The 17,637-nt window shown below is 34.9% G+C and overlaps 2 protein-coding genes and 1 non-coding gene across 3 annotated transcripts; all 3 read right to left on the bottom strand.

Annotated features, from left to right (window-relative positions):
- Positions 1-3,243: 3,243 nt before the first annotated feature.
- On the bottom strand, positions 3,244-6,599 carry LOC116128239. Its single transcript, XM_031413963.1, has 5 exons — positions 6,380-6,599; positions 5,051-5,962; positions 4,537-4,737; positions 4,197-4,392; positions 3,244-3,653 (listed from the first exon to the last, which is right to left on the bottom strand). The coding sequence occupies exons 1-5, from the start codon at positions 6,467-6,469 to the stop codon at positions 3,469-3,471; spliced, it is 1,584 nt and encodes a 527-aa protein (XP_031269823.1). The 5' UTR covers positions 6,470-6,599; the 3' UTR covers positions 3,244-3,468.
- A 176-nt stretch (positions 6,600-6,775) lies between these two features.
- On the bottom strand, positions 6,776-6,989 carry LOC116128272. Its single transcript, XR_004127737.1, has one exon. It is a non-coding gene; the product is annotated as a small nucleolar RNA U3 (small nucleolar RNA).
- A 3,246-nt stretch (positions 6,990-10,235) lies between these two features.
- LOC116128270 (CTD small phosphatase-like protein) lies at positions 10,236-11,707 on the bottom strand. The gene is made up of 2 exons (XM_031413986.1): positions 10,787-11,707; positions 10,236-10,359 (listed from the first exon to the last, which is right to left on the bottom strand). The coding sequence occupies exons 1-2, from the start codon at positions 11,647-11,649 to the stop codon at positions 10,341-10,343; spliced, it is 882 nt and encodes a 293-aa protein (XP_031269846.1). The 5' UTR covers positions 11,650-11,707; the 3' UTR covers positions 10,236-10,340.
- Positions 11,708-17,637: the final 5,930 nt, after the last annotated feature.

The following is a 17,637-nucleotide window of genomic DNA, read 5'->3' as shown; positions in this document are numbered from 1 at the left end:
CCACCATCACTTTCCAGTCGGCACCACCATTAAGTTGTTGGCGTTTTCAGCCTTGTTGTAACTAGTTTTTCACCCAAAATCACCTCCAACGTCTTTCTCGTAACCTCTACACCAAAACCCACCAAACCCCTTCTCTGTTGCACCCTCCCATCGTCGGAAAACAGCCTCCTTGGCGTTTACGATTTCTTCAAACTTTGCGGCCAAATTTCGGCAGATTCCCTCATTGAAAATTCACCCCGAAGCCACCAATCGAATCCCCTTCATTGCCTCTACAAAACCCACCTCCTCATCGGCCATCATCACTCGCCGTTTACTACCCAAGTTCAATTCCCATCGCCGTGCGATAACTTTTTTTGCACCTTTTTTTCTGCCTTTTTGACACCCAATCCTCCTCTTTGTTGATTTGTTGTGGTTGTTGTGCATTCTTTGGCTACCAGTTATCATCCACCAGCCCAAAATCTCCATTCAAAGTCACGCCCACTAGCTGTTTGAGGAAATTCCTCAACCAGCTACCCAACCAAACACAGGCTGCTTCCTAGCGATGGGAAGATGCAATAGTGAAGGGGTTTGGTGGGTTTTGGTGTAGGGTTACAAGGAAGAGGTTGGAAGTGATTTTGCGTGAAAAACCAGCTAGAACAAGGTTGAAAACGCCGACGGCTGGTAATTGCACATGTCAGAATTCAAAATTAATTAACAGTGTTAGTTCAAGGGTGTGAATTTGAAATAAATGCAACCAAAGGTATGAACTGGAATTTCGCTAAACCTTGGGTGAGAACATGTTGTTTGCTCTATAAGCCTAATGTGATTCTAAAAGCCCTCGGTATTGTAAACCCAAAGCACTTTGACATTCTCTCACATGTAAGCCCAATAAAATTGAAAAAGCCCTTAACATTCTCTAACATATAAACCTAAGACACTTTAGCATTCTCTGACATGTAAGTCCAATACGATTCTTCCATACAAGCCTATGTCACTCTCATAGACAAAACCTACACACTCGCTACTAAAAGCCCATTAAAAGATGGTATAGATTGTCTCGTAAAAGCCCATCAAACGATGACACTGCTGCTAAAAGCTCATCATACGATCGCATTGTTCATAAACGCCCATCAAGAAATGGTAGTTTTGTATTTTAGGTTCAATTTGATCCAATGAGTCAGATAAGGCCCTTATGTGACACGAGGCCCAAGCCTACCTCAAGGCAAAATCTGGTACACTCCACGGTTCAATGGCCTACAACCGAACAACAACATAAATAAAGAGTAACCACTCTTTTCTCTTTCCGAAGGGTAATGGACTCAAACCACTTCAATAGGGCAATTTTGTGGGTTATAGTGTGGCGGTATTTAGAGCATCTTATTGAGTCAAGATGTTTCTTTGAATTAGGCCTGCTCGGAGGGTATCTAATTGAACTTCTTGGATAAATAGATATGAAAGCTCCATTTTTAAAAACCCAAAGGAAAAATAATTTTAAAATCCCAAAAAATCATATTAGTCCTAAAACATTAATATTTACTAATCTGGGTAGCAAAATGACGGTTTTAGCGTCAGGAGGGCAAAGTCCCTAAATTACCAAAATACCCATGGACACGTTCCAACTTTCAACCTCTTAGAAAGTTTTTTTTTTTTCCTTCAGTTTTCCCATTTTCCCATATGGTGAAATATCTGCGTAGCCATATGTTCAAATTTCATATTTTTATCATGCGAAATTCATATTTTATTTTTTTACGAATTTTGCAAAATTCTCTCTTTTATGACATTTGAGCGTTATTCAAAGTTCCAATTTTCTCTGTGTTACACTGACATTAGCACCACCAATCATAATGAGTTGTCAATCTCATCAATTAAAGTTTAATAAGAGTTAAATGACAAAATAACCTTTATCGGCAAAACTAAATCGACCTAATAGCATTTATATCAATCCTATCTTATTTTAAAATAAAGATTAAAAAGTGGTTCTCACGTGTTAAGACAACTTGCAAATACACTCATTACATTGATCTCAAAGGTATAAATGAGTATCTCTTTTCATGAAAAATGAGAGGTTGGATATATATAAGTTGACATACGTTTGAGTTTCATTATTTTTCTTTGTAAACAAAGCATTACTCAATCTTTGGACGCCTTAAAGGCGATATCAGAAAAATAGTTAGAGAATAATAAAATCACAGTGGTTGTAGGATTTGTTTTAAGAATTCGAACCACTATAAAAATCCATTTTGTTAATATTTTATTTATGTTTTTTCAAACATATATAATCTCAGTTCTATAACCAAATCTCATAATCGTTTCATGTGTAATTTTTAAGATTCTTTTAATACTTTACACGTATAAGATCGTTGACGTCAAAATTAAGCATCAACGCTATGCATCAATTGAACTATTCAAACACCACATCTTAAACACTACAACCACAAAACCAACCTCCAAGTACCATACAAATCACCATAAATAGATATATTTTACTACTTTTTTAAGTATCATAATACAGTTGCTTCACCAGGTTATTCTTTGCTACCTTTTTTCACTTTTTTTGGGGGAATTTTTTGTCTCTATATTCATAAACCCTTTGGACAGTTTTTCCATGTTAGAATACATATTTTAACGCCCAAAATCGAGGTCAAAAGGCAAAACCCACAAACCCAACAAATTTCTGGTAAGCTATCTAACATGATCTAAATCAGACCAAAATACTGTTTTTTTATAACTATTCTGTATTTTCAAAGTGTGATTTTTCTATTGAATTTTTGGCCTCGATTTTATAATTCTAATCACCTAGAATGTTTTTTAAATCATGCATATACTTTCACTAACTAGTTGGATATTTGACTCTTACATTTAGGGATGACAAAGCTACAATGGAACGCTTCTTAGAGTGGGGTTTTGTAAGGAGATCGATCGCATGTTGGTTCATCGATATTAGAAAGTGTGATCAAAGTTCAAGAAGAAGGGATGCAACGATTACCATTGAATAATACTACACTTACAAAGAAATTTTACAAAGACCTCCATACAAAGTGATGTGACAAAAAATGAATAGAAGAGTGAATTTAATGAGTTTGACTTTTTATTTTACTCTTCTATTTATATTTTGCTACATCACTTTGTATGAAAATCTTTGTAAGTATAATATTATTAATCACCATTAGGCCCAAACCAATAGGAGACCCTTTGTGATTTATTACCCATTTTCGTCTTATTTTTCTAATTTTTTATTAATTTTCAGAAATACAAAAAGGCCACTAACAATAATAGGCATTTATAAAGAATGAGAACCACATTGCTTTATAATAAACCAATTTTATGAGGACACGCTATACACTTGAACATCAGCTATTTACAAGCCCAACAAATCGTGGCTAAAGAACTATCATATACATAGACGCTTTGACCACATAAGGTCTCATGCTCCATGGACTGCTTTTTCGTTATATACTAGTAAATAATTTCAGTCTGACTCTAAACTAATCATCTCTGAAACTTCTGATATAGATCTTCAAGTGCCGGATAAAGAATAGCAGCAGCAGGTGGCATGGGCATTGAGCCCAGGAGTATATCTGATGCAGTGATGGATTGACTGCCGTAAAACCGGGAATTCTCTCGTGTGCGAGTGGTGAAAATACTTCCTTCCAGCGAACATCCAACAAATGCACCTGCACATTTAAGTATAAAACAAATTAAAAATGGAAAAAAATGTGAATCAAACTTGAGAGGTGCAGCAGACACAGGCTAACTTCTGCCATCTTGTATCAAGTGATAACATGAGAAGCTTGCATCTCTGCATCTCACAGTACTACTATTTGAGGCAAGAAATATTTCTTACTATAAAAGTTTTCAGGATCAATATTAAACAAATTTGAACCTTCCCTACACAATCCCCATGGCTCCCCTAAAAAGAGAGCTTGACATTGCATTGACCAGTAGACCATTGACTCCTAAGAAGATATTTAACAAATTACTTTCACTATTTGGCATCTCGGCAACTTTGTCTATCGTGGATATTTGTTTATAATCTCGTTCTTATTCAGATCAGAATCCATAACTTCCATCAACCGTTGAGACTAGTGCACATAAAAGAATATGACTTGAAAAAATAAAAAAGACTTAAAGCATGAACCTCAAAGAAATAGAAGAAAAACAGAAAAATGAAATAAAAATAAAAATAAAACTTTGGCATATGGATTTTAAATTTGTACCTTTACTGCAGCTGTATGTATAACAAGCAGCATAACCACCGTCACCAGCCCGTACATCAGCTTCAGCTGCTCGTCCTACAGTGCCAACTGCTGCACTCAAGCCAGCTCCAATGGAGAGATGCACATTACCAGTAAATGTCTTCACAGCCTCATTCGTTCTCAAAACAATTATGAAGTCTGTCAGTTCTCCTCCAGCCTGTAAGCAAATATCCCCGCAATAATGAAAAGATAAAACAAAAAGGTAAATAATACCAAAATATGGTTAAACAAAACTGCATTAGTATCTTAAAATTAAGGCTTCTTTTAAGTTCTGGCAATTGTCAAAGAAGAGCTACTTCACCTGAGCTCCCCATCCTACACCAAATGAAGAAATGGCAGATGGTGGAGACCACGAGCCGTCTTCTCTACGAGCAACTACAAGCCCTGTTCCAATATTATAGGTAACCATCATCCCAACTTTTGCAATAGATAGTACTGCAAGGCCTTTTGCTTGTCGTAGAATGACATCTGGAATTGATTTCTCAGGCTTCAGATAACCAACCTGAGCAGAAATATGTTATAGACAGTCAGAAATATGCGGCTTTCAAGAACATAACAGAAATCTTTCATCAAGCTAAAAAAAATAAAAGCAAAGAGCTCATCTCTCCAAATTAGATGCAAGCTCCACATGACATAATTCTTGTGCACAGTTTCTGCGCTAGGAAAGAATAAATCTGAAGTGAACTAACACGTAACTCCCTGATAGATCTAGTACATGTTAAAAGTGATTCCCACAATTCATTGGCTTATTCATATAACAGCTTTCATAAAAAGAGATATGCTTGAAAGAAACATCCTTGGAAATTGAATCTTACCTTACTATAACCTCGAATTGTGTTTGTTGCCTTATAAATCTCATATTCCATGGACTGTCCCCATGGAAAATTAACCCAGGATCTCAATGTACTGAGGTCTGTCAGGTCATGGGTTGGCAACTGAGCAGCATTACTTACTTGGTTCATCAAGTATGGTTGGACGGAATCAAGTCGCACACAGCACACATCACAGACACGTTGGGGATCTGAAACTCGAAACTTTGCAGGCAACAAACTCCTTCCTTTAGAACACTCACCACAAAATATTCCTCCACAGAACCGGCAGTGATGCCTGGAGCACATAATAGGATGAAACCGCACACCACACAGCATACAAGCAGAAGCAGCACTATCAGCCATCCATTTTGGTGGGTCTGCTTCAAGAAGTTCACTTACATTACCAAAGTTGGCCTCAGTGAGAGTTTGAGCCATCTCTTGCCAAGCTTGCTCAAGTAGATGGTTTGACATCCATGAAAAGTTAACTCTATGAATATCTCCCTTAGCAATAGCACTTACTTTTCCACGGGCCACAAGTAACATCTCCACTATAACATCCCACATGGTTAACTCTTTATCTTCCTTAAGGAATTGGCTCCATCCCATGTCACCTTCTGGCAAGTAACCTCCATTTGTGTGAAGCTCTCTTGCCCACTCTTCATTATCGCCTTCCATCATTGGTGGAACCGAAACAGGTATCCAAACCCCGGTATATTCATAATGCGGCGAGTCATAATAGAAGTATTTTCCCATATTTTTCTGTGTAGCCTTTGATTCCATATTTTGTTCATCCTTATTAACTGGTCTAGGTAACTCAGCATCGTTATCTCTAGATTCAACAGTTATTTTACTCTCAAAGCCAACAATGGGTAGTGATTTAGAATGATCTCTACAATCTTCAAGTCCCTTATCATCCTGTAATCAAACGTCAAAAGCTGAGAAAAAACAACTTACAACTATGCATCAATAATTTATTATTCAATAATCTCTAGCCTAATTCAATTGAAATTAAACAGATTAACATTTAACCACCCCATGATTATTCACATCTTAGCCCACTCGCATGAAAAATTTCAAAATTCTGTTAATCTAATTTATGATTAATAAGCCACAAAAAACATGAAAACAACAATACTCAAAGAAACAATTTTTTTTTTTTAGAAAGAAATTATTTAAAAAAAAATTGAAATAACAACAGCCCGATTATACAAACAAAACTGGCCAGCTCAATCAAAATGAACGGAAATTCAATTGAATTCAGATCGACAAAATCATGAAACCGAATTTAAAGCAATGAAACTAGACCAAACGAATTTATAATTACGAACTCACCGCCGGCGGAGAAGGAGGATTCGGCTGACTGGACTTCGGAGCTCCGATTTCTACCGATTCGGATTTGGGATTCACTTGATAGTCTTCCATCTAATCACGATAATAGCAGAATTCGACTTGATTGAATACAAATTTTCGGGTTTATTTTAATTTTCTATTTTCTGGGAAATTAAATTATTTGGGGATTTTGAGCTGTAATGGCGTCTCTTTGGAGTCATTGTTTTCTTGTACCATTTTTTTACGTCTTTTTCACGTTCCTTTTTTTATCTAAAAATAAAATAAATTAACCGTAGATTACGTGGCAGCCTACGGCAATGTGCATAGTTTTACTAAGGATGGACGAATAAAAGTGTGACAAGTCAGCAAGGGAGGGTAAAAAAGTTAAAAGTAATTTATAATCTGTCAGACAACCGTGGGATCACCCCAACCACTTTTCAATGGCTGAGAACGATCCTCTACTGAGGCCAGTGATCTACATCATTGGTCTCTGTTAATCACGCTCTGATCTCACGGTCATGATTCATCCACCAGATTTGATATCCTGTCTTCTTAGAACTCAAAGACACAGAGGTACGAGCCTATAGAACAGATCCTGTTCAAGTAAGGTCGTACCCAAGTGTTGTCTCAAAGGCTTATAAAACCTATAAGTTTGTTGCGTAAGCTAGCGATGTGGGATTTCGGTTTTTCTCTTGCTGGGCTGGATTTGTGGATTTTGACAGGTGTGATTGTTATATTTGTTGCCACGTGTACAGCACTATAATATTCAATTCAATGGATATATTTTACTTCCTCCTTGAGAGATCATTCAATTCTAAGATGCCCCACTATTTTCAGAAAGCCTTAAAAACCTCCTTGCTGTTTAATTTTTTAATATCAATTATATATATCAAAAGAATATTGTATTTATTAGATTTTTTATTTATTTATTTTCATGAGTAAACACTTTTTCCCACCCAAGGTTTTCCTTAATGACATTTTCTACCCAAAAATTTTCAAAATGTTATTTTCTCACCCAAAGTTTATATTTCGACTAATCGCCAACCGATTCCGACATCTTGACGATTCTACACCACCACCATTTTCTTTTCTAATCATCACTCATTGAAATCTTTCAAACCTTGCTCTCACCAACCCCGCAAATCGTCAACAATCGAGTGATTTGTGAAACACATAACTACCCCTCCCACTTTAGATTTCGATCAATTACGACCACCAAAATTTAACCTGTCACTACCAAAAAACTTATTGATATCCCCTCTTCAAAAGCCCCACTAGCTTGGACCAAATTTGCTCTACGGTGGCCGCCGAAATGGAAAGTATATTGTGGATAGTAAATGGAATATAAACTTTAGGTGAGAAAGGGGTAGTTTGAAACTTTTTTGGTGGGAAAATGTCATTTAAGGTAAACCTTGGGTGGGAAGTTATTTTCTTATTTTCATTAGCCCAATAAAAATTAATTGAACATATTCGTCAATTAATTTTAACTGTATAATAACTATTCGGTGACGAAAAATCCGGAAACAGAAAAATTCCCGTAAAAAGACCGAAAGCTAGTAAAATCGCAGTACACAAGCCGTATCTTTGTCTTCCCCATGGCGACAACGAACCGTAGAATCTCAGTTTTGATACTAATCCTCTTCATCTTCCTATCAACTCTCTTCCAATTCTCATCAACACAACATCTCAAACCCACATCAATCTCTTTTTATTCATCTTCAAATCGAAACCTGTTGGCAGTTCAAAGGAAACGCTACCAGATCCCGAGGTGCAACGAAATGTTGTCAAGATCTCAGTGTTCTCAGAACCCTAAGTGCCGATGGTGCCGTAGTGAAGCTCTCAATGACATGTGCTTTTCCAAAACTGAAGCTTGGAGGTTGCCTCACCAGGTCTTTACTTGTGATTCATGACCTTACATTTTCATCTGGAGTTTATCGATTGTGAGCTTGCTTTGTATTGTAGTAACCCATTTTATGTTATGTTTTTGTTTTTGTTTTTATTTTTTAATTTGTACGAATTGGGATAGCTTGTTAACGCTTTGTGATTATTGATTCAATATATGGAGTTGGTTCTGGATTGGAAAGTTTGGGAATTAATTTATAGCTCAAAAGACATTCTCAATTCGCACGATTAATTGGATTTTGTTTGTCGCCTTTTGATATATATGTTCGATTGAATTGGAAGTTATTGAAGGAAAAACTTTCTGATTCTTGAAGGAAATCAATGATGAGATTTTCCTTCTATGTTGGATCACTTTAGTTTTACATTGGTGTTGGAGTTGATTGTTCGTCATGTCCTCCGGTTGGAATGTGCTTCTGCTTCTCAAATTCTGGTTCTTCTTATGTTGGTTGGTATGATTTTTAAAACTGTGTAGTTTTTGATGTTGAGAAAGTTTCTAGATGGGACAGGCACAAAAGACTTATCATGTATTGATGACTAAGAAATTTAAGAAGCAAATATGTTGTGTCATGTTTTTACGATAGATACATGGATGATGTGGTACACATCCTCTGTAAATTTTTTCTAATCAATCTTCTCTTTTGGTTATCAGAGTAGACCCTCTTAGGATTTACTTAAATAGAAGCATTTTTGTCAAAATGTCAAATGTGTTATATATAGATTCACTCTTTATACTGTTACGTGGACAATTTTCTCTATATTTATGGAGTATGATTGATGGCGTTACGCCAAATTTAGAAGCTTATGTTTTACTTTTTTTTGTTTTTAACTTTTTAGGATTTTAGTTTTTGAGAGGTTCAAGTCTTAATTGACTGGCTGATTTTAGGGTTCACCATTAAGGTATTGGACTTTTCCTTATACTAAACTTTTGCAATTCCATATTGGCATTGTTGTCTCGGGGTTATTTATGAGTATCTGCTTGTGTAGTTGATAGAATATAGAAGATGGCAGAAGTGGGCTTAGTACCCAAAAAAGTTTTCTAGAGAAGAGGCTTATCTTTAGAATTGAAGAAATAGTGTTTCACTCCTGATTGCATGCTGTGGTTAACAACTTTCTGTTGAGAAACTAGATGTGGGTAATGTTGAGTGCCTTGAGATTGTACTTAAATGTGTAAGGGAATGTTTCTAACCATAAGAAAAGCAGTCAATGGCACGATACTAATTTATTTTCATTCTAGTTAAAATTTTTTATCAAGCAGAAAACTGTTAGAGAACTCTGGCTAGCAAATATTCTTGTGATTTTGACGTTGTAGTGGTATATTACCATCTTATTACCCTTCTTGTTTAAAATTTCCTATCAAGCAGAAAGCTTTGAGACAATTTTGCCAACCATAAATTCTTGTAATTGGGACATGTAGCCTTTGTGTTGGAATCTCTGTTATTGCTTCTTTGAATCTGCCCGGGTATAGCAAGGATTAGAAGCTATTTAAACTGAATTTCAAATTGCCAAGAGTGAAACAGGAAAATTCTTGTGGTTACTGACTGAAACAATGCCCCCCAGATTCTGAGATTGTCCTTTGAAAGGTTGAAAGGGAAGGAAATTATTAAGCTCTTAAGAGAATGTTCATGTAATCTTCAGTTACCTATAAAAGTTGGTGAAATGTTTCTATGGATATCTCGTTGGCTAATTTATGTAACTGAGAGCCTGAGTTTGAAATCTCCAACCAGGACATTTCTTTTACACTATTAGCCCCTGCTCTTTTTACCTGAATTCTCTTCCATGTCCAACTTCCGTCTGGTCATACTCAAGTCAAATTGCAGAATAATAAAATCCGTTCACATCGATGATGCATTGTAAAAGATATCAAAGTTGCAGGAGGAAAGGAAGGAGAGAAGAAAATTATCATTATAAAACTGAAAGTTATATTTTACAGGGTAGCCGTTAAAACCGAGTGAAGATGTAGTTAAATAAATATATCCTGCAATAGAGTTGGCTGCCAAAATATTTGGAATAGAGATAGATACACCGTCAGCGTCAAATTGTTTCAAGATCCACGCAAGAAAAATTAGGATCCACCATTTCTTCTGCAAAACCAACTCTTTTATGTTAGTAAACTGTCAAAAACTTCTAACTGGGGACAGTGAGAAGGGATTCTTTGCTCCACCACTTCTCCACATGCGTAAATCTGATTTCATAATGATCCTAGACATGTGTAAATCTAGATTTTCCTTCTTTAAATCTGAAGGGTTATTGATGTATTCAAATTGTAAATTTACTCGGTCATATTTTTAAACATCATTAAAAAGTTGGGAATTTGGAGTCCAAAAGAAAATTTAAACAGAAACATAATCAACTTTGTCATGGTACAATAGTTATATCATGCAAAGAAACTTTGCATCTGAATTCAATCCCTGAACAATTCATTGCATTCTTTTCATTTAGCAATTCATTGTTCAATACAAATCTCCTCAACCATAAAATCCAAGAAATCACATTTCCGAGTTCTCATACCTTTTTTCACCATCGAAGTTGTTCTGGAAAGGATGAAATGCCTTCACAGCATCCCTCATATCAACGAAACAATCACAACGCTCAAAAAATTTGGCCAACTTACACAACTCCTTATCATTGGCGTCGCCGGTGAAGGGTTTCATCGGAATCGCATTTTGCGGATGAAAAATATAGGCATTTGGATTATCATCAACAATCACCACCTTCTTCAAGTCTCTCCCCATCTCAGACAAGTCCTTTACAAACTTTCCATCATGTTGTTTGCAAGAATCACGATAAAGCCGATGCGATATCACCCTCTTCTCATCAAGCCTATCAAGAACCAACGACGCATACTCCTTTAACCCCGCCGTGAACACCACCAATTCGTACTTTTTACTTATTGATTCCAAGAAAGCATCAACACCGGGCCGTTTTGCAACATAAAAATTCATGATTTCTCCATCAATTCTTGGCCTAACAATGAAGTCAAATTTTTCCGGAGGAGGGTCGGGTTTTGAATGGATTAACGTCTCGTCAAGATCAAGAAAAATGGTTTTTTTCTCAGGGGATATGAGAGGAGGAAGAACGTTTTCCTTACCAAAGAAAAGAACTTTAGGAACAAGAACTTGATCTTCAAATTCAGGGTGATCTTTTTGTTCTGTTTTCAATATCTTGTAGCCTTTGCTTTTGCGAGTTGGAGTGGTCATGCGCACCAATTTGGAGAAAAGTTTGGCGAGACGGCGCTTGCATGAGTACAAAGATTTGTTAATGGAAGAGATGAAGTTAGCAGCGGAGGCGGACTTGGAGGGGGACTTCTTGCGGCGGCGATGGCGGTTCTTGGAGATTTTCGGTGGGGTTTTTTTGATAAACTTGGCCACCATTTTTGTGGATTCGTTTTTTTCCTTGAGAATGTAGGAGAGATAGGGAGAGAATGAGAGAGAGATTTGGGGAAGGGAAGTAGGGATATGGGGAGCGTTGGGGGTTTAAATTGTGGTTCGGTATAACGGTCGAAAAGATAGGCTCGGAACCGAAGCTATATTTTTGTTAAAGTGAGGGCGGTTAATTTTAGTCAAAATTATGGGAAATTATTTAAAATTTAACCAAAATTTGGGGCTAAAAAGTAAATGACCATTTCAAAACTCTATTACCCATGGTTTGTAATAAGGTAAAAGAAAAGGAATTAAAAATTAGTGAAAACATATAAGAAAAAAATTTAGAATTCAAGAGGGACAATTGCCTCCCTCCCTTGAAATCAAAGGTAAAGAGAACCAAGTAAGATGATATTTTAGTGGATTTATACTGAAAGAACAAAGGTTTTGGTTGGTCATATAAATTTGATCAAACATATTATAGACCTAATTTTTTCTTTTTTAGAAAAAAAAAACAGAGATCTTGAACGGTATTTAAATAACTATCTCTTAGTGGTTGAGTAGTTTGATAGAGATTTTTAGGTGTATTACTTAAGAGGTTCTGAGATCGAACCCTTTTTAGTTGCTAATAGGGGTAGTCACTGAAACTCTTATAAGGTCGATAGTTTCAAAGTTCAAAGAGGTTAGTTAAAGTGTATATAAATTGACTCGGACACCCTCGATCATAAAAAATAAAGACAATATTTAAATAAGTCATGGGCTTCTAAAAGTTAATTTGCAACTCTAGGCTAAGGTTTTCATTGATTGATAATTTGATATCATATTTCATCATTTCCAAATACTTTTAATCTTAAAACAAAATGGTTTAGAGTTCTAAAAAATAAATAGTTTTTTAATATCTAGGTGTATTAAAATATTAAATGCCTTTTTTGGTAATTACAAGTTTAAAAAATATATGTTGTTTTGGAAAACAATTATCGGGGTCAAAAAAGAGGTTGAATGGGGTTTAAACTTCAAATAAAACCACTCTTTTTATGGGTACAAACTTTTGGCCCATATGAGTCAGGAACTCAAATAGAAAGCCCAAGATAAAGCTCAACTGAATTTCCAGTTTGCTTCTGAAATGAACAAACCAATTTTTTTAACAAAATTAACAAAGGAAGAAGAGTAAGTATTTCCTAATTAACTACCTCTCGATGGTCGAATGGTTTAATAGAGATTTTTGGGTGTATTAATCAAGAGATCCTGAGTTTGAGTCCTTTCTCGGTTGTTAATAGAGATAGTTACTGGAGCTCTTACTCGACCAGTAGTTCCAAGGTCTTGGGAGATTAGTTGAGATGTGCGTAAGCTAGCCCGAACACCCTCGGTTATTAAAAAAAAAAATTGCCTAATTTAATTTGAAAAAAAAAAAAAGGAGAAAAAGAGTTTTCAAATTGAAGAGTATCTCCTGCCTTTACCTTCTTTTTCTTTTTTGACTAGGGCATATATTCTTCACTAATTATCTAAAAAGTATTTGTCCCTATTTGGCTCTTTATTTAATTTGAGCTCCTTTATTCCCTACCCCCTATTACTCCAGTTTACTTAATTAATTCCTTCTCCGGTCAAGTCATTTTATTGCAATTACCTCTGGATGATTGAGTGGTTCGATAAAGACTATTGAGTATATTATTCAAGAGGTTTTGAGTTTGAGTTACTTCTCAGATGCTAATAGGGAGAGCCATTGAAGCTCTTATCAGTCTGGTAATTCTAGGGTTTCGAGGGACTAATTGAGGTGCGCGTAAGTTGGCCCCCGAACACCCTAGTCATAAAAAAAAAATTAAAAAAAGTTATCTTATGGAAAATTTTGCCATTATAAGTAGCATCAATTAATGCCAGTGTCAACTTAAGTAATCTCATAGTAAGCAAAATTAGGTCACTGATGACCAATTAATTAAGGAGGCAATAACATGCATAGAGTCATAAGCAAAATTCTACATAAAGCAAAATGCCACAGTATTCTTTGTCTGCCACTAAGTCTTTTAAACAATTTAAATTTGCAATTTCTAGTGAATCTCCATTATAAACGGGAGACCCTTTGAGGGGGCTTTCACCAAACCATTTTGCTAATAAAAGAGAATTCTAAATGTGAAAGCAGAAGATTACACAAAACAGTAGCAGAATCTGAAAAAAGGGATAAGGGCCATAAGGCAACGAACGACCCATTTGGGTTTGAAAAATTTGGAGTGTTGGACGTAGTCCAATCCAAAAGGAAAACATGGAAGTAGAAAACAGAGTGCATTTACTTTGAGTCTCCTACAACATTAATGGGAATGGTAGAAAATAGAAAAAAGTGGCCATGAATGGACTCTGGTGTGAGGTTGGCTTGGTCTATGCGCGTTGAAACAGTACGCCTTATTACTTATTTCACACAAGTGTTAGATATATGTCATTGCCATGATAAAATCTGTCGTTTCTGTATGCGGCTACTTGTCCTTTTGACATAAACCATTTCGGTGGATGATATAAGTAAACTGTTCATAAAACTGTGAAACAGTCAAGCTGGTAGTCACTCAATTAATCTCTGACCCTTGAAGTTAACGATCAAACCAGTTTTTGTACACCTCAACGATCAGATCAATTAGTGATCCCTCTAATAGGGATTGAGGTGAATCGAACTCAGGATTTTTTGAATAAAACACCCAAAAATCCTAACTGATTATTCAGTCACTCACTCAGTAGTGGTCATCAAGGGATGATGTTAGTATGCGTTAATGCATATGTTTGACAATTTAGACTAGTAGTGGTTGCATTGCACATGGTCGTAGGAAAATTAAATTCATAGAGAAAAAACCATTGAGTCAAAGTGTCATGACTTTTCAGCAAAAATTACCAGGAAATTGATTAGTTGATTATTATACTAGTGCGTGAGAGTGTCTAAGGTCACTCTTTCAAGGCATAATTTCAGCACAAAAAAGATTTATTATAGCAAACAAATAGGACCGTGTCAAGGCAAAAACTTTTTTTCTTTTTTCTGATTTAATAAATCATAATTAATTAAGCAATAAGAAGGAAAACCCACGTAATATGTGACAAATTGTGAGATCAGCAGCATCTAGCTGGGTCAAATTTGTAGAATTTTATTTTGACCCCTCCATCAAGTTGATCTTCTCCATCTTCATCTGTTACTCTCCAAACATTTAATTCATAATAAATTTTAGGGGTTAGCATCCCCCACAATAACCTGTATTTCAGCCATGGGCCAATATCATGTATTAAATACCTACCGGAAATTTGGCTGTTGAAGATGTCTTTGATAATGTACTTTGAAATCTGCAGACAGAGGAACCCAACAAATACATGTAAATAATTACTAAGTGAAAAAACTAATAAATTGAAATGGATTTTATGACTTTTTTTTTTAGACTCAGTAGTTAATAGCTAATGCCAATCAATTGAATGCTTCATGTTGGTGGAACTAATTGCTGAGTTAAATGGATTTGGTTCACCTATAAGGTCAATGAATATTCAATTGGGTTGGGTAATTAATCAGTTGCTTAGTATGCAGGGAAGTAAGAAAACAATTAGATTACTTGTAGTCAAAACAAAAGGGTTAAAAAATTAACAGGAAGAAACTTATAACTACTTTTGAGTTGCCGAGTGGTTCGATAGAAACTCTTGTGTTTATTACTCAAGAGGTCTTGAGTTTGAGTTTCTTTTCGATTGCTAATAGGGTAGCCATTAGAGCTATTACCTGGTCGGTAGTTTCAGGATCCTAGAGGATTAGCTGAGGTACGTGTAAGTTGGCCCAGACATCCCAAGTTATAAAAAGGAAGAAACTTAGATTATATTGTAATTGTATGATTTTTTTTATTGGAAAATATTGGCATATTGATGTCATTTGGGTAATGAGGGAAGCAATATTTCTCATTGACTGAGCCTTAATTTTCATTTATTTTTGGAAATTGAAGGGTGCAATCCCCTTGTTGAGTGTTGACTAGCCCTTCATTTTTATTTTTATTTTAAATTAGGGCTGTCTAATTATATTAAACATTGAATCAATATGACGGTTGATTACCTACTAATCCAGGAAAGCTCCATTAATACTTAAAAAATAAGCTGAAGTATTATCCAAAAATTAATATAAATTTGCATATTGGCAAGAATTTTTATTTTTATTTTTAACTTAACTTATTATAAGGATCAATGCCTCCAAATATGGATTGATTGCAATGAATAAACAAAATCACGAATATAAATGACAGAAAAAGACAATCCTCCAAATTAAAAGTTCAATCTCCACACATTGTATATGCAATCACTAGAATAAAATGTGACACATGAATCTTTAAAAGCCGCAAAATTTAATATAAATAAATGAAATAAGTTAATCCGAAGAGAATTTAGTTGACGAAAGATAGCTTTATATAACTATCTCTGGGTGATCGAGTAGTTTGATAGGAACTCTTGGGTGTATTATTTAAGAGGTCCTGAGTTCGAATCCTTTATCGGTTACTAATAGGGATAGCCATTAGAGCTCTTATCAAGTCGTTAGTTCTAGAATTCTAAAAGATTAGTTGATGTTTGCTTAAACTGACCCGAATATTCTTGATGATTAAAAAAAAAAAGAAAAAAGAACACGGTATCTCTATATGGTGAGAGAGTTGCATATAATGGAGATGCTTGCCTGTTTTTATTTTTATTTAAACAGTGGGATATTCCATTTTTTTAACTATCGGAAACATTTCTTGATTTCTTAGTCATTTTGCTTCTTAGTTAATTGTCTGAAGCCAGACATAATGTTCCAGACATAATTGAGGTTATTTTGTATGGTTGTGAGCAGATAAGTTAACTTGAAAAGAGTGAGGGAATTGATTGATAGTTGCTAAAATTAATGCTTGGTGGATTTGGAGAAATTGGAATGGACAAATACAATGGGAACAAGTATATAGCATAAAAATTATCATCATAAATAAATCCATTTTGAGCCAAAATAAATTAATGGAATCAGTGAATACTTACCATTCTAATAATATTATTAGTCTATAATAACAATCCATTATAAATTATTTGATATTTTATTAGATATTTGAGATTCATGATTTCTTCTTACCCAAAAAAAAAACATAATAATAATAATAATAAAAAGAAAAGAAAAGGGTATATACATATTTCATGTAGTAAATAAAGTATTAGATATGGTGCATACTTCTCTTAACTTTGCATACTTCTCTTAACTTTGACGAATTATCTATCTATGACGACTCATTTGGGGGTCTTGTTAGAATTAGTTTACTAATATTTAGACCTGAATCAGGTTAGATTCGAGCAAACTTAAATAAGGTTAGGTTTTTATTATGTATTTTCTGTAATAGTAAAAAACTTAAAGTGAGAATAAAGAGTGAGAGTGTGCTATAATCGTAATTCCTGTATAGTTTTGATACTCAATAAAATTATCAGTTTGAATGCTGGACGTAATTCTTTAATTGAAACGAATCAAGATAAATCATTGTTTTCTATCTTTATTTAATACTTTTCTTGTGAGATTTTCAGTGATGAAAGTTAAATAATAAATAAAAAAGTGCTTTAATTATAAGTTTTTAAGTCTGAATTACGAGATTTTGAACTGATAAAATTTAAACAAACATCTTATGACAATAGTTTGAGTGAGTTCATCTTTTATATATGCAATGCAACTTTACATATATAAATCAACTAATTAATGGCTTGTCTAACAAAGCAACCAGCCATTAAGTGGTTTCTCAAAGTACTAGACAGTTATCAGACTTGGTTCCAACTATGAACTAAGAACAAAATCCGACTGGAAAATAAACATTGATTCATTAATACTCTACACCAGCAATAATTAATACTGACTATATTTAGAAACTAGTTAATTAATTCTATCTATCTAACTCAACACCACAAATTTAAACCACTCTTCTTCATCTTCCATTGATTCATTACTTCTCCACCGCATTGCTTTTTCCTCCAACCCTTCTGTACACGTCTCTTCATCAGTGA

The sequence above is a fragment of the Pistacia vera genome, unplaced genomic scaffold (genome assembly GCF_008641045.1).
Source record: "Pistacia vera cultivar Batoury unplaced genomic scaffold, PisVer_v2 Contig198, whole genome shotgun sequence".
Lineage (NCBI taxonomy): Eukaryota > Viridiplantae > Streptophyta > Magnoliopsida > Sapindales > Anacardiaceae > Pistacia > Pistacia vera.
This window is presented reverse-complemented; position numbering and strand designations above follow the sequence as displayed.

Coding starts and splice junctions, on each gene's coding strand:
- LOC116128239 (XM_031413963.1), bottom strand. CDS start 6,469: ATGGAAGACTATCAAGTGAATCCCAAATCCGAATCGGTAGAAATCGGA. Junction 5,963..6,379: donor ATCCTCCTTCTCCGCCGGCG/GTGAGTTCGTAA, acceptor GTTTGATTACAG/GATGATAAGGGACTTGAAGA. Junction 4,738..5,050: donor CAATTCGAGGTTATAGTAAG/GTAAGATTCAAT, acceptor ATTTCTGCTCAG/GTTGGTTATCTGAAGCCTGA.
- LOC116128270 (XM_031413986.1), bottom strand. CDS start 11,649: ATGGTGGCCAAGTTTATCAAAAAAACCCCACCGAAAATCTCCAAGAAC.